Here is a 23,900-nt window from a genome sequence, read left to right as displayed (position 1 = left end):
TGCAGTTTGAAGGAGGATCGACTTTGGATGATGGGACTTACAGTACCATCACTCACATTCTGAGACCGCTGTTAACCTCATCCAATGTCTGATCAGGACCAAACTTGCCACATAGACCTCTCATGACCCACTTTACCTCCTGGTGTATGTTTGGCTGGGGATAGACCATGGATTATGGGACTTGCAGTACTGTTGCGCAATTCCTGAGACCACTGCAACGCTCATCCAATTACCGATAAAGACCAAACTTGGCACACTGAGTCTCCATGACGCACTCTACATCCAGGTGCAGTTTGAAGGAGGGTGCACCATGGATGATGGGACTTGCAATACCTGCACTCCCTTCCTAAGACCATTACAACTGCCAACAATGATGGATCAGGACCACAATTTACACAGAGACCCAGCATGACCCACTCTACATCCTGGTGCGGTTTGGAAGAATTTGACAATGGATGATGGGACTTGCAGTACCTTCACTCACTTACTGACACCACTGCCACCCTCATCTAATGACTGATAAAGACCAAACTTGGCACACAGAGCCCCCATGACCCACTCTATATCCTGCTGCTGTTTGTAGGAGGATGGCCCATGGATGATGGGACTTCAGGTACCTTCACTCACTTCCTTAAAATAATGCAGTCATTATCCAAAGACCAATAAAGTCCAAACTTGGCATACAGAACCGCCATTACCCACTTTCTCTAATAACCCGGGCAACGCCGGGTCCCCAAGCTAGTAAGCTTATATTTGCTAAAATTGTTCTTCATTTAAATCATTGTATTGTTTTAAAGTATTTTTGCACTACAAATAAAATATGTGCAGTGTTCATAGGAATTAATTCATGTTTTTTTTTTTTACAAATTATAATCCAGCCCTCCAAGAGTTTGAGGGACTGTGACCTGGCCCTGTGTTTAAAATGTTTGAGGACCCCTGGTATAGAGTCATGCTATTTCACTACGGCACCTTGCTATAGCAAAACTTGGTACCATACACAGAAGAAAGCATCATAAGAACCTCTTTTCCACTTTTATTTTTTCTTAAGGTAAGTTTTTATTTTTTTAAGGCAAGTAGACAAAGTCTTGAAAACCTACAGTAGATCAAACCTTGCTATAGTAGATCTTGGCTGATTATACAAGCCAACAAGTATTTTTCATCAGATATAATTTTAGGTCATCTTTATAGAGTTTTTTGCATTGAATTCAGATCTCTGCTTATTTTTTCTCTATCACGTGTAGATTTTGTGATGAGACAAATCAAATAATTAATGCATTTACGCACTGATGTCAATAGAATATAATTGGTATCAGTGCATAAATGGATTAATTATTCAATTAGCCACACCACAAAAAAATACACATGATAGAGAAAAAATAAACACAGATCTGAATTCAAAAAACTGAATGCAAAAAACTCTGTAAGAATGACCTAAAATTATATCTGATGAAAAATACTTGTTGGCTTGTGTTGCATAAATATGATGTGAAATGTGCAGACTTTATTGTAGTCCACTGTAATGTACTGTTCATCATATTTTTAAAAAGTTGATGTGATGGAAAAAAATAAAAAAAACATACTTAAAATAAGCATAAAAATGATTGAAGCTGTGCTACTCTCATTTCCGATTATTAAAAAAAGTTTGATTTTGTTGGCTTGTGTTATATTTTAGGAATCAAAGTGTGAGTGGGATTGGACAAGAAAACTGAGATTTCAGTGTCAAATCCTGAATAACTGATTCAATGTGTATATATTGATCACATGGATCCAAACGATGAAACAGAAAAGAGAGAAAACAACAACCATCACTGAAAAAAAAACTTCTCCACTCACATGTAAAACTGGAGTATTGAAATTTACTGGTGGACTCGGCAGTGGGGGCAAGTTGTATGAATCGTGTAACTTCTTGGCGCCATCACTTTCAGTCCTCACTTCTGACCGAGGCCTTTGGTTTGGAACTACATGATACCGTTGGAGCTTTCCAGGGGAGACATAGCCTCTTGGTCCTGCATGACACATAACACCGCAATGACCACACAATTCAGCTACTCCAATACAAAACACCACTGGAGGAGGAGCGATGACATTCTCTTAGTTAGGGTTACTATATTTTATAAAATGGACACCATTTATTGACTATTTCAATCCATCACTATAGCTCTTCTTACATTAAACATCCTTACTATGCAGGTGTTAGCTTTGAAAAAGAAGATATGTTTGGGGAAAGGAAGATATATAGTAAACAATTTTAGTGCCACATTATATATTCACACATAATTCGATGAACACATTTTGTGTGTGCCTTAATAGATGTCATGTCAAAATTTGTGATAACTCCAATGGATTTGACCATAAGGTTATACTTGGTGTCAATCAGATAAAAGGTTGACATCTGTAACTGTCACAGTACCTCCAGTGTCCACCAGCCATCGGTTAGGGTTGCCCTTGGTGTCCTTGTCATGTAAGAGTGCCACAACCTGTCCCCTCTGCAGTGTCAAGTCCATGTCTTTGCTGCCGCTGATGTTGGCCGTTACCTGGTATAGTTTGTCTGGGCCATGTTTGTTCACAAGCGAAAGGACCTTCCTCTCCTCTGCGACACTAAGAGGCTGTTGAAAAGGCAGAAGGAGAAGTGGGTCAGAAAAATCCTCCTGCAATCAATTGCGCTACCATGTGGGTGGACTGGAGGATGAGTAATAAGAAGCAAGGCACAGCAACTATCTCTCAGCAAAAAATATCCTGAGGGAAAAACTCTCCAAGTTGTAGAGATTTTGAACTTTAAACTGCGAAAAAGTACAGAGGAAGGAGGTATCTTTGGGAGAGAAGCAAGAGATGATGGGCTTCTCTACATGGGCCAAATACGCTGGGGCCCTTCCACACAGCCCTGTATCCCAGAATATCAAGGCAGAAATTCCCACAATATCTGTTTTGAACTGGGTTATCTGAGCCCACATTACCATATATTCCAGTTCAAAGCAGATATTGTGGGATTTTCTGCCTTGATATTCTGGGATATAGGGCTGTGTAGAAGGCCCTTGGGCCTTTGTATGATTTGTTCTGGGAATATTCTTTGCTCTGCATTACAAAAAGGGATGGGAAATCATAAAGAAAACATTTCTTGCTGAACCCTGGTGTTTGGATTTTTCCATAGAATTTTGCTAATCTCCTTATAAACTGCTCTGGGAGCTTTGTCAACTGATGAGTAAAATGCTTAAAATGAAATAAAATAAATACAGTTTTACATACAATCAAATGTATATATGATGTTCACACGTCACTGAAAATGGGAATACTTTTAATCAGAGACAGCCCACAAAACATATTTTGTGTTTAGCATGGTAAAACTATAAAATAGAATTAAATTATGGGCAATCCGATGCCATTTAAAGTCTTCTCAAGACCGATTATAAGAGAAGGTCTGCTTTGGCCTGCCCAGTGGTAGAACTGGCTCAGTTTTCTCCTTTGGAAAGGAGAGGATTATGTGTTCTAGCATTCATGCGCCAATGATTCATCAACAGACAAATCCATCAATAGCCCCAACCTAGCACATCTGTTAAGAGTATTATGGGATGGAGTGTTATCATGTGAGCCTCCATTAGAATATACCCATAGTTTCTCTGGGGACAAGTGACCTTCACCCTCCATAGCACATAACAGATATCAATGTCTGAACCAACTGGTAACCTGGTGGTGATAACATTAGGAGCGTAACAATTTCCAGCTTAGTGCTCTTCATATGCATTGTAGAACAATCATCCCTAGACAGGCCCATAGCCAGGATTTTGATTTGGGGGGAGCTGAGTTTGATTCGGGGGGGGGGGGGGCTGAGTTGAGTGAGAGAGGGTCTACTCTAGCAGACCTTTTGTATTGTTACCCCCATGCATATGGGATATGTTGAGCAAGGTGATCAGATCATGATATGAATAAACAGTTTAAATAATGTACCAGTAAGGCCTTCTCACGGACCACCAAGAGAATTTCGGGGGGGGGGGGGGCTGAAGCCCCTCAACCCCTCCCCCCCCCCCCCGGCTACATACCTGTCCCTAGACAATGTCTATGCTGCCTGAATGATAAGAGTTGCAGCTTGAATACACCTGTCATGCTAGGAAAGGCTGCTCTGGTATTTTCCCACAGTATCATACCTGCACAACAGGACTTGGTACAACAGTCTCCATTTTTTTGCGGAGGGAGTTGAGTTGACCTTCAGCTTGGCTTAAGGACTCTTTCACCATCTTCCAAAAATCAGCTGCAGGAAGGTGCCTATGTGGCAACTGTAAAGAGGAACCATCTACAATTAAAGAGAGCATGTCTGGAAACTGTAGAGAAACTATTTTTGAAAAAGAGAAGATAAATCTTAGATGTCCATAGTGAGCGAGTTTTTGCAAGTGGTTTTTGACCCATATTTTGTTGGAGTTTTTTTTGCTAGCAAATGAATTGCTCATTGCAGGTTTCCAGTCAAGAGTCTGTTTGTAGGCTGCCTAGGTCTGCACTGTTGCTTACCTTGTATTTTCCCTGCTCTTGTTTTCATTACGGTTGCGAGAATAAGGACAGAGATTAATTATACTGCTTTTGTGAAAAAGAAAAGAAATATGGGAAGAAAGTAAACTCAAGTTGCCCTTGGGCTGGCTGGGGAAGTCCTGCATTCTATGCCAGCCCAAGAAGGTTTATTAAAATGATCTATGGTGCAGGTGAGCAGAGATTTTTCTCTGCACTCCCAGATGAATGCTAAAATATAACCCTTCACTCTACAAAGGAAGTATTTCATCATTTATAAAAATCATGGCCAAGTCTACTGAATTAAAAATACTGTACAGTAGATGATACAGAAAAAGCATTAACCTTGCATTTTAATACGAATCTATCTAATTATGAAGCAAAATGTGAACCAAACAGCAGTTCTACTTTGAAATGAGCATGCTTCTAATAATAAAACAGCATATCACTATTGTAACATGTTTTAGATAATTAATTGAATTAATAGGTGCGCATGACAAAAAATATACCACATTCGGGAAATGTGCTGGCAGCAATTTTATGCAGAATTACATAGAAAAAGAAGCATATTCAGAGGAGCATATTTTTAAAATTTGCAAAATGCTGTCAAAATGGCACAAAGTTTAATGGAGGATTGAAAAGTTAAAAACTGAGCAAAACCCAAGCCTGGTCTAATCTGACTTTAAAAAAAGGATTGGTGGAATTTCTTGTGCTTAGATTTATCAAAAGCTAATTGTGGAGAAAACTATAAGTCCACCATGATCAAAGGTGGCAATGTATCTCTAGACACTGTATTTTATGCTTAGTCATATGCTGTTAGATTTATGATTTGGTTTATGTAAGGCATTGACTTTTGCTATTATTTTTTGTAAACCGCTTTGAGTCCCCCCCCCCCCCCCCCGAGGTGAGAATAGCGGTACATAAATACTGTAAATAAATAATAGGGATAAAGGAAGAGTGACTATGGCCTTCTTGACAAGCTGGTAGGATTTCAGAAACCATCAGGCTGGCCACTATAAGAACTAGTTGGAGCTTGGACTTGCTATTTCTGCCACAAATCCTCCTAAATTCTCATGCCAATGGTCATGGGGAAGGGTGGGCAACCTCTCAAGGTTTGGGTGCTGTACCTGCTTTTCAGTGGATCTTGGATACCAACTTCTCAACAACACTCCACTAAAAATTAACATTGTTATTTAAATCAAAATGCACCCCACACACATTAGGTCACTTCCAGTTTTGAAATAAAAACATCCTCCCTGATCTAAAACATACTCCTTAGGGGATGTGGGTGCTAAATATGAAGTTTGCATTTGGGACCACATAAAGCTTACTGGCATCACTTTTCCCATTCCTAGCCCAGGGTTATGCTGGCTGAGGGATTCTAGGAGTAAGTCCAAAATAAGTGACTTTCCTCAGTTCTGATGTGTTTATTTATTAAAGCGATAAGAGGTTTTTAATGCACAGAGCAGAGTTTTCTGACTAATGGGCCCTATGCTAAAAAAATAACTTCTGAGAAATCTGATGATGCCTGTATTTTCCATGGGTGGTTGTGTTTTTGGTTTTGTTTTGTTTTTTGGAAGGGGGAGAGAATTTCACATCTCTGGAGTTTTAAATAATACACACTGTTCAAGCAGCTTTAGCGGCTTTATGAATTTCACAGTTATGGCCAGAACATCGGTTGGAGTTAATTTTATTGCTCTTTGATCATCTTAAGTACACAATGGAAAGACAAACAAGACGTTTCACGAATAAACAAAGAAACAAACAATATGCATGCACCTGTAGCTTTGTGAGGAGAGGACGTAGAATGCTTGCCATCACTAAGTGGAAACAGGGAGAAATTACAGATTCTGGCCTGTTAAGGAATTAACAATTTAAAATTGTGTTGCAAAGATCTGAAAACAATTGAGGGTAAGGAAGGGATCTTGGGATAGTTTTGGGTGAAGCTTTGAACAGTGGTATCCCAGTTGGTTTTGGGCAAAAATGTAAATGTATTGAAATATGACTCTGTTTGGATGGATAGAACAGATAGTAAAGGTAAAAGTTTCCCTTGACATTAAATCTAGTCGTGTCTGACTCTGGGAGGTGGTGCTCATCTCCATTTCTAAGCCGAAGAGCCGGCATTTCCCATAGAAACCTCCAAGGTCATGTGGCCAGCATGACTACATGAAGCACCATTACCTTCCAGCAGAAGCAGTACCTATTGATCTACTCACTTTTGAATGTTTTCGAAGTGCTAGGTTGGCAGAAGCTGGGCCTAATAGTAGGAGCTTACACCACTCCCCAGATTCGAACCACCAACCTTTTGGTCAGCAAGTTCAGCAGCTCAGTGGTTTACCCTGCGGTGCTACCAGGGCCCCCAGAATAGACATGACTATACAAAGAAAAGGCCTATAGGACCTCACAGACAGTATCACAGACCTCACAGTGCCTTTGTTGTGAGCGACCCTGAATCTCCTTCGGGATGAGAAAGGCGGGAGATAAATGCAGTAAATAAATAAACTAGAAGAACAGTTTTAGTTCTTTACTATACCATTGCAAGGCACCCCTCACCAGGAAGAGGAGACAGAGAATCTAGCTAATATTCATCATCATCATCATCATTATCATCATTAATTACTTATTAATCGCCCTCCATCCAAGATACTCCAGGCGATTTACATTGCAGAAATTATACAGGATAAAACACATACATACAAATATTTAAATTAACATGGGTCAAATGCTCTAGTAAAAAGCCAGGTCTTAAGTGCTAGGATAAAATGCCCTAAGTCACGCATGGCTCTCAAATAGGGAGGCAAGGAATTCCATAATTATTGGGATCTGGGTTGCAGAGGGAGATGGGGAGACAGTATTTCAATGCATTCTTTGCTGAGAAACATACCAAGTCTTCATGATGTTCCAGAATTAACCAGCTAAAAGGAGGAACGTGTAGGTTCTACTCTACACTACACTACACTAGGTTCTACACTACTCAAGAAACATCCTCACTCTAGTGATTTTTTTCTTCTGGGGATGAGGAAATTAGTGAGGGCAGTACTTGCTGTTTTCCCAACCTTTTTGCAAATAACAAAATAATTTCAAAACCGGAGTGTAGTTCTTGAATGTGCTGAGATATGACCAAGAGGTATAACCTAAAATTGCTATCAATATTTATGATAGCTTTTCACCCTACTTTTGCCTTGCAAACCCTGAATAGTAATATGGGTAACTGTGGGGCTCCAAGAACAATGGCAGAAACCTACACAATCCTCCTCCTCTTCCATTCTGGTTCTTTACCTGGGCAACAGCTCCTTCTGTCTCCTGGAGAACTTGCTTGGCCAGGTCTCGCTGGATGGCCACAAAAGAAACCAAAATATGCCTCAGCCACTGCAGGGCCACATGATTGAGCACAGGGAGCTCAGACACAAGCAAGGAGTTAATGGCCAGATAGGTATTCATAGCAGCTTCCTCTTCGTATGTCACACTGCCTGTCTCATTCCGCTTTTCCTCCAACTCGTCGTAGTCCAGCAACTTGTCCAAGCGCTTCTTGATCAGCTTCTGAGGCCCTTTCAGGACCTCTGTCAAGTTGCACAGTGGGCGATACACGAGGCGTTCCAGACGCTTCCACTATCAGAAAAGAAAGGGGAAGGGGTTTCTAAAAATCTGGTTTTCTGTACCTTTTCGAGTTAGAATTCTTGGAAGCTGAAGTCTCCTCTCTGCCTGCATAGTGAAAAAATTATGGAGATGCTACAGTTTGGGAGCTTCTGTTCAAAAAGGACCAGAAACTTATTATGATTCCCCATAACAAGTTATCAGCCGCCATGGATTAAGCAGTAGGAATAACACTATTATCGGATTTTCTGGGGCTGAGAATATGTGACCTACTGAAGGTCACTCATTGGGTTTCCATGGTTGAGTGAGGAATCAAACCCTGGCCTACAGAGTCCTAGTCCAACCTCAAACTACTACAGCACAATTTCTCCCCTACTAGGGGAGAAAATCAAGAAAAAAACAATACTTACAAGGTCAGGAAAGACAGTGCTATGGAGTTTCCCTGCAATTTGGCGATATAGCTGGGTAGTTTCTGCTCCTATTTCCAGTTGATTTTCATGTGGTTTAGAACTAAGGAATGCCTAAGGGATAAAGAAATGGATCAGAAGACATAAACTGACTCTGTTTGGGACATAGCCAGTGGCAAGATTGAGATCAAAGTCTCATAGGTACTCAGGAGATCCAAGTAGAAACAAAATACAAAACGTAAAGCTGGGCAATGATTTGATAAGGTCCAATTAGAATGTGCACCATGTTACTTATAAATGCTGCACCAGGCTCACAAATATGCCACCATTATTCATTATTGATATAAGCCAAGTTGCATATTAAAGCCATTAAGTAGGTCCCTAGTTAAATCATACCAATTAAATCAGCAAAGGAAGAGGAAAACAGTGGGAGGAAAAGGAAGGAAGGAAGGAAGGAAAAGAAACTGAGAAATAACATTTTAATTAATTCACCACTTGCTGGTCTGCTTCTCTAAAACATAGGGCAGCTCAGAGAATTGAACAACTAACAACTAACAGTATATTGAAAAGGAAGCCAGGAATTATGGCAGGGATTTCTACATGGATAATGCATAATATTTCCATCAGTATAGAGTGCACATAGGTAGCTTAATCTTCAGTTCAGAAGTTACTCTTTTTGCCCTTCTACTAAATGGTCTTATTCACTTATTGCTGTCAGCTCTGATTATGTAACAATAGAAAACCTTCTGCACCCTATTGCTAGGCACAAATCTAGAGAATTTGGGAATCAGTGGGCTATGATTGTACATCAACACTTTCTCCTACTGCCAGGCTAAAAAGAGCCAAAGTATCTTTTCATTTCTGATTTTGCAATTGTTTTTCTTCACACACAAAAATCTGCTTAGAGAATCAGTGAAACAGATTATTATTACATTGATGTTGTATTGTCAATGCTTTTTTAGATACTGGTTTGATGTCCTTTCTGGGATAGGGCTGCAGATTGTGTGCGTGTGTGCATGTGTGTCCCCCTTTGTATGTGTAGAGAGTGTATATGAGGATTTGAGAGAAATAATGATGCAGGAGATATTGTCCTGTGAAATTCTATCTTCTGTTTGTGCCTACCTGTTCTCACAAGACTTTCTTCTACTGAATTATTTGAATAGGTAATCAGCACACTTGCATGGAAATAAGTTTTAGAGCATCACCACACGTGTCTCCTAAAATGAGTTTTCCCATGATAAACCCATCTTGGGTAAGATCAGAGTATGCCTGCCTAGCCCCTCTTCTTACTGCACAAATCCCTTCTTGCTGCACAAATTGCAACCTACAATGACTATACAATAGTGGGTGAAACCAGTTAACCTGGTTTTATGCCGCTTAACCAGAAGTTAGGGAATACTCCAGTATTACAATTGGTGGCATTCTAGAATTGTGCACTTTTCCTGTTATGATAGTTTCAGTTAAGGCAGAAAACCCACTCTCCCCATTGAAAGAAATGATTTAAAGATCCTGTCTGTTGCATTGAAATAAGTGATTGACAGATCCGGACTCTTCTATTGACAGAAGTGACTTAAAAATCCTACCTGTTCCTTTGAAAGAACTGAATTAAAGACCACATGTGGTTCATTTTCTACATTTACTGTGTTTCTTTTTGTTGTATTTACTATATATAATTCTATTGTTATTAAAATATTAGTTAAATATATTTCAGTGTGTTATTTGATTCTTAAAATTCATCCTTAGAAATTCAGCAAGAAAGTCCTTTCCCCCAAAAATCAGAGTTCCAAAATCGGGCTGCATTTTCCCTCCAAAAAATCAGGGCTCCAAAATCAGGCTGCAAATTAGAATCGATGGCATCTTACAATCAATTTATTTTGTAAATCCTCTTGAATCCAAGAGTGTAAATAAAGTAAAAGAACAGAACAGACTGGGCCTAGTGACATAGTGTAGAACAGCAAAGGGGGAAGCTATCATATTTTTATAATGGCAGCCATTTTGAATATCTCCACATTTTTAAAAAGGCAAGTAAGAAAATGATTTTCTAAGAAAACCACAATGGTGGCTTCTCACATTGTCTTTTACCCTGGTTATATATATGCTTCATCCTCAAAATATAGCTAGAAAAATGGCAAATTGGCTAAAAAATGGCATTTCCCAATTCAGTACAGCTTTAGTTTTTTATTCTAGACTAACAAGAAAAAAGGACTATTGGATCTATCTTCCTTCCTTCTTTATCATGGTAAGCTCTCTCAGGGGTTGCTTCTGTTACTGCTGGGAGAATATTCCTGCTGCCTCTGTTGGTGGCCCATGGGAGTTCATCTTGATGATTGTGGACATATAAAAGAGGACAAAAATGAACAGACACTAGAGATTAGAATGCTGTTCCCAATGCATCTAACAATGCATTTCTAGGCAACATTACTTCTGCTCATGTGTCATATTATCCCAGGAGTTTATACACATCTCGACATGATTTCCCTAAGGTAGCAGTCTGCTAAAACTTGTTCAGCTTGCCAAATTTCAAGTGTAGGAGATTCTAGCACATTCAGAGCATTGTTAACATCTTAGAGGACACTCTTTCCCACTCCTTTCAGCTCCTTTGCCTTTTGGCTACATTTCAGTGACTTTGTCCATAAAGAAGACTATAACAACTCTTCAAGTTTTCCAATAACAACAAACAATGTGAAGGTGTAGTGGAAGTGGTGCGATGCAGTTTGGCCCTTTCTAGTTTTTAAAAAACTTTATAGATGGAGGATATCTGTGTTCACTAGAGCCTTGGAGAAAAAGAAGAGGTAACAGTAGAGGAGCACTCTAGTTATTTGTGCTTCTCACATGTGTGTCTCTAAGCTATTGCTCTGAATCATGAGTATCCATTAGTAATAATTAAAAGGGTCTTTCAAGATGTAGGTTACAAGCTTAACTGCCATTCTGGGAATTCTAGATGTTGTTTGATGGTGGATCCCATCAACCCTAATCAGAGTTGCCTTGATAAGTAAGGTGGGATAAATGCCAGCCCATTTGTGATCGGGAGAGTCACAAATGGGCCACTTCATCCATAAGGTCTGTGTGAAATGAATGAAACTACAGCTAAGATAGGAAAAAAGGAACAACATTACACAAAAATGTGCCATACATTTTTTTCAAGAGGTGCCTTCGATTGTTTTGTGGTTTAGTAAAATGAAAAGCAGTGTTTTGCAAACTTTCATCTTCCAGAAGTTTTGGACTTCAGCTTCCAGAATTCCTGACTTTTGGCCAAGCTGTCTAAGGGGAATCACACCTAATGAGCCAGTGCATCTACTTTCCATTTCTACATTCAAAACTTTGTTGCTGAGACAAATGGTTTCATCTTGGAGAGTGAAAACTGAAAAAGACTGGTGGTAACACTGGTCCCATAATCTTTTGGGGGGTCATAAATATAAATAAACAGAAGCTTTACCACATTTTCTGAATCAAGATATACCCTGCAGTAGAATAAAATGTCACTTGAGCTTGTGTAACAAGTAACAGTATCTTTACTTCAGTTCAAAAGATCAAACAGCAATCTCTGTGAATTCACGCAAAGAACAGAGGGATTAAACAGTCTTTTTTAAATAGTCTTAAAAATATGCTTCATGCCTTAAAAATAATCAGGCTTCAGAGAGTTGGCAGCCATTTCCTTCCTGACTGTTTTCAGTCAGCACTCTCTTCCCTCTCCAAAGTGAAAGTGGCAGTTAAAGCCGTTTGTCTCAGCAGCAAGCTAGAGAGAGTAGCCAATCAGAACTCTGGCTCCCGGCGTGCTCAGCCAATTATCTGCTGACACATATCTTTCCAGTCAACCCACCACATCATGGTGTCTCTTCCTCACACATATGGCTTCAGTGATGATTATCCAAGTTCCATTCTTGAAACATTGTTAGAGACGACAGATTGTCATAAAAAACATTGCAACCGCTCCCCCTCCCCCCCCCCCCACACACACACCCCTTTAAATAAAGATTTTCACCCTGCCTTTTTATGACATATTTTCCATGTGAGAGAAAGGAAGATTACCTCTGTATTGCTTAAGAAGGTTTCTACATTCTCCTTCAGATCAGCAACAGCTGATGCCAACTGCTGGAATTTTTCTTCCAGTTCATCAAACTCCTTGTCCTCTGTCTGAAGAACGGAAAGAAAGTTGAATTATAGTTTTCACTATCATTTTGTCCTAGGGTAGTAAAGGATTATTCTTGAACTCTTAGATGACAGGGAAAAGATGACACACTGAAAGGGCTTGCATGGTAGCAAGAGATAGTGACTTCCATATGAGGGATGGTGCACATTCATTTGGTTTGCCTTTTATCACAAGTTGATCATATCCTTCCCCTTCCTGAACGTCAACTGGAAAGTTATTAGGTGCTAAAATGCCCTACTTTCTTCACATTTGTGAGGCACCACACAAAATATATTACATGCAAAAAATGATGCCAAACGTGTTTTATTCAAGAAATACCTACATTTTAAAATTTATTCATACAGATAAATACAAAATATTTGCATAGTGTGGCAACTGTATGTATATGTGTGTGTGTGTGTGTAAAAATCTCCTTGATGCAAAACCAAGATGGAATAAGTTTACTAATAGGAAAATAAGAATCTTAGTAAAACAAATCTTGATAGATTTACCTATCTCCAGTAGGTACACATGAACCATGGCTTTAAAAGTACTGTATGTTGCAGATTATCAGTAATGATTATGATGAACACAAGACAGATGCCTGTCATCTTAGAAGACTTCCAGGAAATTCAATTTTTGATGCCATATGCACACCCTGGATTGGGATATTCTACTGACATTGTGGACTAAAACTCTTAGCTAGCGTGGCTAACGGTAATAGATAATAATAGATAATCAAAATATCTGAAGAGCATCACATTGAAACTGGCAATCTTCAATAACTATAAATTATAGACAGAAATTATAGGCAGTTGCTTCCTCTATAGTATACTTCTGAGCAGTTATGATGCCTAGCTGGTATAAATTTCACAGCTGTGCTCTTTAGACAGAGCTTGGAAAGTTACTTTTAAAAAGAATGGATATATCTTGACTCCATCAGTAATTGAGTGTTGATAGTATGATGACTTCGACACAGCATTATATTAACACCTCTTAAAACTAGCTTTTCCAACTGAACAGCTAAGATATGGAATTGATAATGAAACAAATTCAACAAGTTTGGCAGCAAGGCTATTCCCACTGGATTTGTTTCAGTTTCCCATCCCCAATCTTACAATCCATTCCTGCATTTCAGAAGTCATTTAGGCCTGTCTGTATTGCCCTGCTAATGGAAGTATGACTGAATGAATGGTTTATAGTACCATGACATTAAATAATATACAATCTTTAAAAGTACAATGAATACTTCCCAATATAAATATTAAAACTTATTCCATACACTGTTTCTTTAAAATTATAGTAGCAGTGACATGATAACAATGACATATCTGATTTGTATCATCCCAAATGATCTTTATTTCCATTTCTAGCCTCTGCTATGGACTATACTAATTTAGCTCGGATTTTTTGGGCTGCAACTTCAAATATGGCAACTTTTAATGTTATATTTTTGGAATAATAGAAATAAAATATGATTAATTCAGTTCAGTAGCCTCAAGCTTCTTCAGCTTGTGATCCATTCTTGATAAAGGTAGTCTGAAGCATAGTCATAACATTCCAACCTCCCCAAAACTGCCACAGTGTTTGCCTGGTGTTTTGCAACAGGGGTATGATGAAGACAGGCAAAAGCTTTGCTGAGATAAATGAGTCATGTTGTCATACTCATTACACAAGGAACACCCACAGCCAGGTCACAAGCAAGTGCTGTTATGTGATCGCTTCTGACTGGTGTCACAATCCTGAAATTGAACCCATGAGCTCAGAGAGGCTAAAATCCAATTCCTTATTACTATATACGAAGCGGCCAAGAGCCAGCAGTGAGTTCAGTTTGATGGCATAAAAGCTATGGGTGATGGAAGGTGGGCACCTGAAGAACTCTTTCCCAAGAGAAGACAGTTCCCATTTGTTTCTACTTCCCCTTCACACACATACACACAACACACACTTCTAGAACACTGCCAGGCCTCCCACATGAAAGGGGAACATAACCTAAAACAGGAGACAAGATGAGAATGCAATGTGCAGTACCCACCTTAGACACAATTCCTGCCTCATGCATGAAGAGGCGGCTCAGTCGTGTGGTCTTCTTGGCAATGGAATGTGGGTTCAAGCGGGCCAGACGGTCCCGCAGAGTCAGGTAACCAGGCTTGTTATATTTATTTGCTGATTCCAGTCACATGGATAAGATGGAGTGAAACAGGAAAAGCACACATTATACAAGGCTGGAAAGAAAGTCCTATGCATCTGACAACACAAGCATTGCACCATACAAAGCTTTGTCCCAGATTAAAAAAATGAAAGAGGACCTTATTTCTGAGGCCTTCCTGGAGAAACTTTATCTTTTGAATTATTCTGGAACACCAGCTGCCTCTAAAATATGTTTTCAGCTCTCTCTTGTTTTAATTTAGTAATAAACTACATTGAATCCCATGTTGAGAGAAAGGCAGGATACAAATGAATAAAAATAAACAAATAAATAGAATGAATGGTTTATTGTACTAGCCAAAAGGCCATGACATAAAATATACAACCTCTAAAAGTACCATAAGCACTTTCCAATATAAATATTAAAACATGTTCCATGTTCCAATGTCTGATTTGTATCATCCCAAAATATCTCCATTTCCATTTTTAGCTTCTACTATGGACTTTACAAATAAATAGCAAAAACCAGTCCCCAAATAGTCTGGAGGGAAAGCTTGTTTGGCACCACCTGGTGCAATGGGTTAAACCCCTGTGCTGACAGGACTGAAGACCAACAGGTTGGAAGTTCAAATCCGGGGAGAGCGCAGATGAGCTCCCTCTCTCAGCTCCAGCTCCCCCATGTGGGGACATGAGATAAGCCTCCCACAAGGATGGTAAAACATCAAAACATCTGAGCATCCCTTGGGCAACATCCTTGCAGGTGGCCAATTCTCTCACACCAGAAGCGACTTGAAGTTTCTCAAGTAGCTCTTGACCCAAAAAAAAATCTAAGAGGCAGAAAATATATACTTAGCAGGCTGTTGCACAACTTCTGAATCTTTAGCTAAAGATTCATAGATATTACACTAAGAGTTCATCTAGTGTACTGGCTGAAAAGTTAGGTGGTCCAGGTTTCTGACAGGGTTATTGTGAGGATGGAGCAAAGAGGAGAAGAGCCATGTACAATGTTTTGGATTAATTAGAGAAAACATAGGATATAAACTTTATAAAGCTGATTTGAGTCTCCTTTCAGAGAGAAAAAAGAGGGTATAAGCATGTAAAGAAGCACTAATCCCACCGCTTGTCAACAGAAATGTAAAGAAGCAGCGCTAATCTCACTAGAATGCCACTAATATTCTGTGAGGAACCTTCTTTTAGATATCAATTAAGCTGCCACCAATATGTTTAGAGACGCTGGTTTAGGTCTCTGTTTATCTTTAGTTGTGTTGTGAGGTGACTTTGGTAGTGTGGAATGCACCAAGCATGACAGCAATCGAGGAGGCAGGTTTGAAATATAAAGAGAACAAGATTTATTGTTAACAGAACGTAATTGTTGCAGTTTTGAGAATTTGAACTTGGCACAAGGCTTGATGTTACAAAATGGCTGGTTTGAGATACATGCTTCTGATGATACAATTCTACAAACTTCTTCTTTAGTGAAGTGCTTATACTACTTCAGAGTTCCCTATTGTGAATGTCCACACTGTTTGCCCTATACTCGGAACAAACCACTGATCACCAGTCTTTCCTTACTGGCAATCCTGAAAACCCCCTCTGTTAGATTCTTTTAACCTAAGCAATCTAACAAGGTAACACCTTCAGCTCTCTTGCTGAAGAAATATTCACGAATTCTAGGAACTACTGAATTCTCACAGCTTCACAACAGAGCCCTAACTGGCTATCCTCTTCCCCGGGTCTCTTCCACCGGACTGGAGCTTAACTGCCACTTTCAAACCTTTTACTCCTTTAGCTCCGCCCACCTCCTCTTCTGCCTTGTCTTGTCACCATGGCAACCTATCCCTCACAGCTAGGCCATGGCAACAAATGTAAACCACAAATACAGTTTTAAACACATTATAAATAACACTTTATAATAAACATTATAAATACAGTCTAAACACATTATAAATAACACTTTATAATAAACACATCTTTACACCTTCCTCCCCAGAAATATATTTTTGCACATTTCTTAATCCTAGAATGGCAAAAATAATTCCACATATTATTTAACAATAAATATATATACATCAATTCTGAAAGGGAAACACATCATAGTTAAGTACATTTCAATTATACCTATATACAAACCTTTAACCTACGAAATTCTAGTATCATCTATGGATGTGGTATCCAAGTCTCACATTTTTATATTTATACATATATTCGTAAATATCTATTGCCTATTGTAAAACATATATACCTACCACACTTTATTATAATGGGATTATATCTTATATCTATGGTATGAAACATATACAGTTCACCACTGTAATAACATCCTATATTTTATAAGTCTATAATAAAACAGTATACCCATTTGGTTTAAATATTACACTATACTATTTTATACTATATTACACATACATTACCTTTATATAATTTGGATCTATCTGTGATCATTCTCTATCCAATTCTCCATATCAACATCAAATATCCTTGTCCAAATGTGTTTCTATCTCATTAACATATATAATTGACCTTCTACCTAGTCTGGTCAATTTATAAGACATTTATCTATATACCATACCATAACTTTTCTCTATATATATGGTTCCAATTTGTTAATAGCCCACACAATAGTTAAACTCCCACATTTGATCATTGACATAGATGTCTTAGTGTCCAATGTCCCATGGTTCAAACACAACCTCAGTTGTACTGGACCAACTGTCTACAGCAATGTCTCTTTATGATGATCTTTTAGCTTCTTTTTTCCACTTCTTCGTTTCTTCTTTTTAGGTTTCTTCTTTTGTCTCTTGATGTCTTTTCGATTACCTGGAGATATGGTTTTCTTCCTCACACGATGTCTGCAAGTCTTTTCTCCTCTCTTTTTTGTTGCTGGGGTATCTTCTTTTAATCTGACCTTCCAATTATCAGGAACAGTTCTGTTTCCATCGATTTTCAGGGCTTGAACAATGGCTTGCTTCCATGAAGCATCAGGTTGTAGTGAATAATCTGGAATTCCTCTAGCATCTTTTCTTGGCACTGAAGAGAATTCACTGTCATTAGAAGAACGAACACGAATATTGTCCTTCTTCATGGCAAGCTCATCACTGCTATCTGGACAAACTTCTAAAGCTAGAAATTGCAGCTTTTTCTTTTTATCACCACCAATATAGTCTGCGTACATCAGCTCTCCTGACAGTCCATCAGCTCGGCCTCCACTCTCTCCTTCCTCTCCGTTCAAGGATAAAGGAGATCTCTCTTCCGACACATGGCCAAATCTTCTCTTTCTGTTCACTTTCTCTTCAGATGTATGGATCTTTGTTTCACAGAAGACCCCTGGATATTCTGAACTCGCATCAGCTTCTACTGTCACATCTAGAGTTTGTTTTTCTTCAGCTTTCCCTTTAGATTTTATTTTATTGTCTTTGTCAAAAAGTTCAGCTGAGGTAATTTCTTTACGTGGCGCTGAAGGAAATACATCTTTTAAGGTCAAGGATTCCTCTTTCTCCTCAGAGTTTATCACTTGTCTTTCCAGGCCTATTGTTTCTATACTCTCTTCACTGGTTCTCAAATAATCAGCCACTGGAATCGGCTCTGCTGCAGGGCTTGTTCCTCGTTTGCATGGTCTCTCCTGGCTGTACACTTCTGACTTTATATTTGGAACACCATCTCCAGCAATAAATCTATAGGGATGTTCTTCTGCTCTTTGTTCCTGTTGAATTTCCTCAACTCCTCCTGTCTTCTTAACAACCTTAGCAACTGTAGCACTGGCTTCTGGGCTCTCATCCCCATCTTGTCGGATGGCAAAACACAGGGCTTTCTGTTCAGGGCTTTTGTTGATACATTTTTTCTCCCCACACGCCATCTTACAGTATTTAATCTCCTCAGCCAAATCATTTCCAATTAAACATTGGTATGGTATGTCAGGACTGACTGCAAAATCCCACACACCCTTCCATCCTTCATATTGTATTGGCAAAGTCACGACCGCTGTCGGAATCGCAGGACCTAAGCCTTTTAATCTTACTTCAGAGGTTGGCTGCTGAAATCTCTGAGGTATTATTTCGGGATGCACTATGCACACCTCGGAACCTGTATCTCGGAGTCCTTTCCTGTCTTTGTTATCAATAGAAATGGTTTCTAAATAGTCCTTAGATGGGCTGCCTGACAGGATGAACAAACATTGTTTCTCTCCAGGCTCTGAGCTTGAACTCTCCTTTGCAACAGTAACCGGTTCTGCCTTTGGTGTTTCTTTCATTTTATTCACAAAGAGGGTTGTTTTCTCATTCCTTAACAGAGGACATTGATATTTTATATGATCCAATTTTCCACATTGATAGCACCGACGTTTTACCTCAGGAGCAGTTGGTCTTATTACACTCTGCCTCCTATAGGTGGTGTCTTCTAAGTCAGCACCCTTTTCTTGCTGTGGGCGCTTTTGTTGTGAATAAAATGGCTGCCTGTTTGTTCTTTTGTCCCCTGGCAGATCTTCCCTTTTAAATCCTTCTTTCAAGGTTGTTATTTGATCTGCCATACCCGCTGCCTCTACAATCGTGGATGGCTTGCGATCTTGAATCACCCAACGAATTTCATAAGGAACTAATTGGAAAAATTGTTCCAATTTCAACAGTTCCCTCAGCTGTTGATAATCTTCTACCTCAGACGTCTTTATCCAACTATCGAACAGTTGAGACAATCTAGAGGCCACCTGAGCAAAACTTTGTGTTTTATCTTTCTTCAACGTCCTGAACTTAAATCTATAATATTCAGGAGTCAATCTATATTCCTGTTGAACCTGTTTCTTAAACAGATCATAGTCTCTACAAGACTCCTCCGGCATCTGTCCATAAATCTGTAAAAGCTTCTCATTTATCTGAGGCCTTAGGTATATCATCCATTTGTCTTTAGCTAACCCAAAATCTTGACAACATCTCTCAAAAGATATAAGGAATTTCTCTGGGTCATCTCCTTTGGTAAATTTTGGGAATTTCTTTGTCAAATCTGGGGTATCCACTCCAGATCTCCCTTCCTGGACAACACTGGATGTTTGTGCCAAAGCCAACCTTTGTTTTTCTAGCTCAAACTCCATTCTCTTCAATTCTAACTCCCGTTCTAATTCTCTCTCTCTTTGTCTTTCTTCAAACTCTCTTTCCCTTTGTTTTTCTTCAAATTCTCTTTGTTTCGCCTCTCTCTCCACCTCCAATCGTTTCATCTCTAATCGTTTTTCCTCCATCTCCAGTTTGTATTTATAAGCCATTTCTGACATAGGCACTGGCTCTGTCTCTATCTCAGAGCCCGAACTTTCTCCTTGGTCTCCCTCTCTTTCTTCAGCCAGCTTTCTCTGCCGCCTGGTAGCCATGTTTTCAACAACTTTTACCTCACAACTTATTTTAAAATTAAACTTAAGGCACTCGATTAGTTGTTACACGAATCCCGTCGTCTGCCACCAAATTATGTAAAGAAGCACTAATCCCACCGCTTGTCAACAGAAATGTAAAGAAGCAGCGCTAATCTCACTAGAATGCCACTAATATTCTGTGAGGAACCTTCTTTTAGATATCAATTAAGCTGCCACCAATATGTTTAGAGACGCTGGTTTAGGTCTCTGTTTATCTTTAGTTGTGTTGTGAGGTGACTTTGGTAGTGTGGAATGCACCAAGCATGACAGCAATCGAGGAGGCAGGTTTGAAATATAAAGAGAACAAGATTTATTGTTAACAGAACGTAATTGTTGCAGTTTTGAGAATTTGAACTTGGCACAAGGCTTGATGTTACAAAATGGCTGGTTTGAGATACATGCTTCTGATGATACAATTCTACAAACTTCTTCTTTAGTGAAGTGCTTATACTACTTCAGAGTTCCCTATTGTGAATGTCCACACTGTTTGCCCTATACTCGGAACAAACCACTGATCACCAGTCTTTCCTTACTGGCAATCCTGAAAACCCCCTCTGTTAGATTCTTTTAACCTAAGCAATCTAACAAGGTAACACCTTCAGCTCTCTTGCTGAAGAAATATTCACGAATTCTAGGAACTACTGAATTCTCACAGCTTCACAACAGAGCCCTAACTGGCTATCCTCTTCCCCGGGTCTCTTCCACCGGACTGGAGCTTAACTGCCACTTTCAAACCTTTTACTCCTTTAGCTCCGCCCACCTCCTCTTCTGCCTTGTCTTGTCACCATGGCAACCTATCCCTCACAGCTAGGCCATGGCAACAAATGTAAACCACAAATACAGTTTTAAACACATTATAAATAACACTTTATAATAAACATTATAAATACAGTCTAAACACATTATAAATAACACTTTATAATAAACACATCTTTACAAGCATAATTATCATCATCATAATAATCAATGCAACAAAAATGTTCACTTGAAAAGACCAATACCAGGATTAAACTTAATCTCTGTCCTGACAGCAAGGTTTTCTACTTATTTCTCTTAAAAAATTCACTTTCCTTTCCTCCTCTGGCAAGTGATCTTTTATCCCATTCTCAGGCTATTGATTTGCTAGCAGTTGAATTCCAAAAAACAAACATATTCACTGAAAGGCATCTTCTTACAAGAAAGGCTTTATTTATTTATTTATTTATTTATTTGAAAAATTTATATTCTGCCCTTCTCAACCTGCAGGGGACTTAGGGTGGAGCACAACGTATATACGGCAGACATTCAATGTCAGGACATAAAACCATATATACACACACATATATACAAACATTAAAATCCCTTATATCCACTTTAAAATCAGTTGTATAAAACCACCTCAGGACACCATTCTATTATTGCCTCATTGCCCTGCCCCAAAGGCTTGGTCGCACAGCCAGGCCTTCACCATCCTTCTAAAAAACAGAGGGAGGGGGCTGATCTAATATTGCCAGGAAGGAAGTTCCATAGTTGGGGGGCAGTCACTGAGGAGGCCCTGCCAAATGCACCTATGACGGTGGTGAGACCAAGAGCAGGGTCTCCCCAGAAGATCTTAGTCTTCATGGTGGTTTGTAAAGGGAGACGCATTTGGACAAGTAAACTGGGCCGGGGCCATTCATGTCCATGAGAAATTAACTATCTGCAGATAATGCTGCAGTAGACCATGGTTAAGATCTGAATCCACAAGCACCAGCTGAGAAAACTACTCAGCAAAAAGAATAAGAAAAACAACGAATGGAACATTTTTTTCAACTTTTTGTTTCTTTTTCTACATTGTCAGCAATTTCTCCTTGCCATTATTGATTCTGAGCTATGTGCAGATTAACTCATAGAATCTAGGCCACAGTGTTCTGCAGTGAGATAGCAAGCATACCACACAGAGTAGGAATTGTGAGCCTTTGGTCTTCAACATATTTCACACGTAAATGCCCAGAAATCTTAGCTAGCATGGGCAATCATTAGAGATTATGAGACTTGCCACCCCAACATCTAGAGGGCCAAACAGTTCCAGTGGAAGAAATACCTCCATGTGGCTGAAACCAGCCTTGCAATACAGGCCTCTTGCAGCTATGCAAGGGAAGGCACAAGAAAGCACTGGCAAGTCTCACCTACTTCCTTCCGTCTTTTGTACTCGTTGATATTGACATTGACATCTAACATAGCAGAAGCAGCAGCTTGAAGGGCTCCATAGGCACTATCATTCTCTGGAGTGTTTTCCAAAATCTTCTGCAGCAGGAGTGGATATTTTGTGATCCGTTGCACTGGCATCACCAGGAAAAAGCTCAGGTCTGAAGCACTAGTGTGAGGCCTGTCCAAGAAAAATATCTATATAAATTAAAAGGACCTTCAGAACTTTCTGGCATTTAGAAACACCTAACTCCCCAGGTTTCTGCTCTTAGAAGAGTAGAAAATGTGCCTTTTTATTTGTACCTGGTTTGCTGGAAGTTGAAAAAATATTTTGCTACCAGGACAGAGATGGCTCATAAGCAAAGTAGCTTCATTTTGCAGAATGCTTTCAGGTATCTCAATTTACTGAAAGTGGCATCAAACTGGGATTATAAATGCAGAATAGAGAATTTCATTACTCACAGATCCTCATTACACACTATACAGAACCTTAGGTAATAAAGATCTCATATAGAATGAGCCTGAATCAGGACAGGTGACTTGTGTAGGCCTTGGTGCATTGCAAGCCTAATGCCGTGCAATTACATCACTGCCAAGTTAGGTTATAGATGCCACGTAGCCATTTGCAGGGTTTTGCTGCTGCTGTATCATCAACAATAAAAATGTGGCCATCCATGCCATCACATCCAAGGTATCTACTTCCTGCAGTGCAGCATAGGAGAATAAAAGAATGGCCCTGGAAGACTGGAGAAAGAGTGCATCCATCATTATTCACCACTAGCCTAGCCAAACAATGCCTTTGGTAAGCCCATCAACAAGGCATGGGAAGAGACACCTTTTCTTATAGTTGCTACTCAGCAACCAGGATTCAGTAACATACAATGGCTTTAAAATGACTTTTTCGATTCTAGAATTTCTTGGTCTCCTGGGTAATAGGCACAGACTTTATCCTCCATAAATGTGTCTAATCCAATTTTCTGGTTAACTAGGCTAAGCCAACTGTCATCATATTTTCCAACAGTGAATTTTGTTAGATTATGATTACTTGGGTGAAGGAATATAGAATGATGGCCAAGAAGGCTAACTTCTTGGTGATTAAGACCTGAGCTGGAAAGCCCTGGAACCCTGAATTCTCTCACTTATTTGAAGATCCCTTTCATAAGTCATGGTGCTGCCTGGTCTCCTTCTATATCATGAATTATGGAGACCACGAACAAGATAAAGTTGCTTATCTGTAACTGTGATTCTCCAAGTGGTCCTTTACAGACTTAGAAAATCCCTCTCCTTCCTTCTGTTGTCAGGATCATCCTCAGTACACAGTACCACTATGATGGACAAAAGCTAACAGGATTTGATCTGCAGTTGTCTAGAAAGGACAGGGCTAGAGCCAAAAGACCACTTAGCATTAGATGTTTTCAAATATGGGTATGCAGGTGCAGAGTGCTTTGTGGATGCTGGGAACTACCAATAATCTGTTACAGCAGGAAGGTCAAGCAATCCCTGTTTTTGCACATTCAATACACACTCTAACCTTAATATGGCAAAACTCCTCCAAATTGAAAAGTAAACATCAGCTGAC

General features: G+C 39.4%; 1 protein-coding gene across 3 annotated transcripts in view; it reads right to left on the bottom strand.

Moving 5' to 3' along the window:
• Window positions 1-23,900, bottom strand: part of ARHGEF37 (Rho guanine nucleotide exchange factor 37) — a 92,057-nt gene that overhangs the window by 5,519 nt on the left and 62,638 nt on the right. For all 3 annotated transcript variants that reach the window (XM_067463720.1, XM_067463719.1, XM_060765054.2), the window contains 8 exons: window positions 22,303-22,502; window positions 14,657-14,787; window positions 12,522-12,626; window positions 8,496-8,606; window positions 7,771-8,100; window positions 4,140-4,268; window positions 2,411-2,606; window positions 1,834-2,006 (listed from right to left, as the gene is read on the bottom strand). In XM_067463720.1, the coding sequence (XP_067319821.1) occupies window positions 1,834-2,006; window positions 2,411-2,606; window positions 4,140-4,268; window positions 7,771-8,100; window positions 8,496-8,606; window positions 12,522-12,626; window positions 14,657-14,787; window positions 22,303-22,502 (1,375 nt within the window). The remainder of the gene's footprint in view (window positions 1-1,833; window positions 2,007-2,410; window positions 2,607-4,139; window positions 4,269-7,770; window positions 8,101-8,495; window positions 8,607-12,521; window positions 12,627-14,656; window positions 14,788-22,302; window positions 22,503-23,900) is intronic.

The sequence above is a fragment of the Anolis sagrei genome, chromosome 2 (genome assembly GCF_037176765.1).
Source record: "Anolis sagrei isolate rAnoSag1 chromosome 2, rAnoSag1.mat, whole genome shotgun sequence".
Lineage (NCBI taxonomy): Eukaryota > Metazoa > Chordata > Lepidosauria > Squamata > Dactyloidae > Anolis > Anolis sagrei.
The sequence above is the reverse complement of the archived record's forward strand: the minus strand, read 5'-3'. Positions and strand labels throughout refer to the sequence as shown.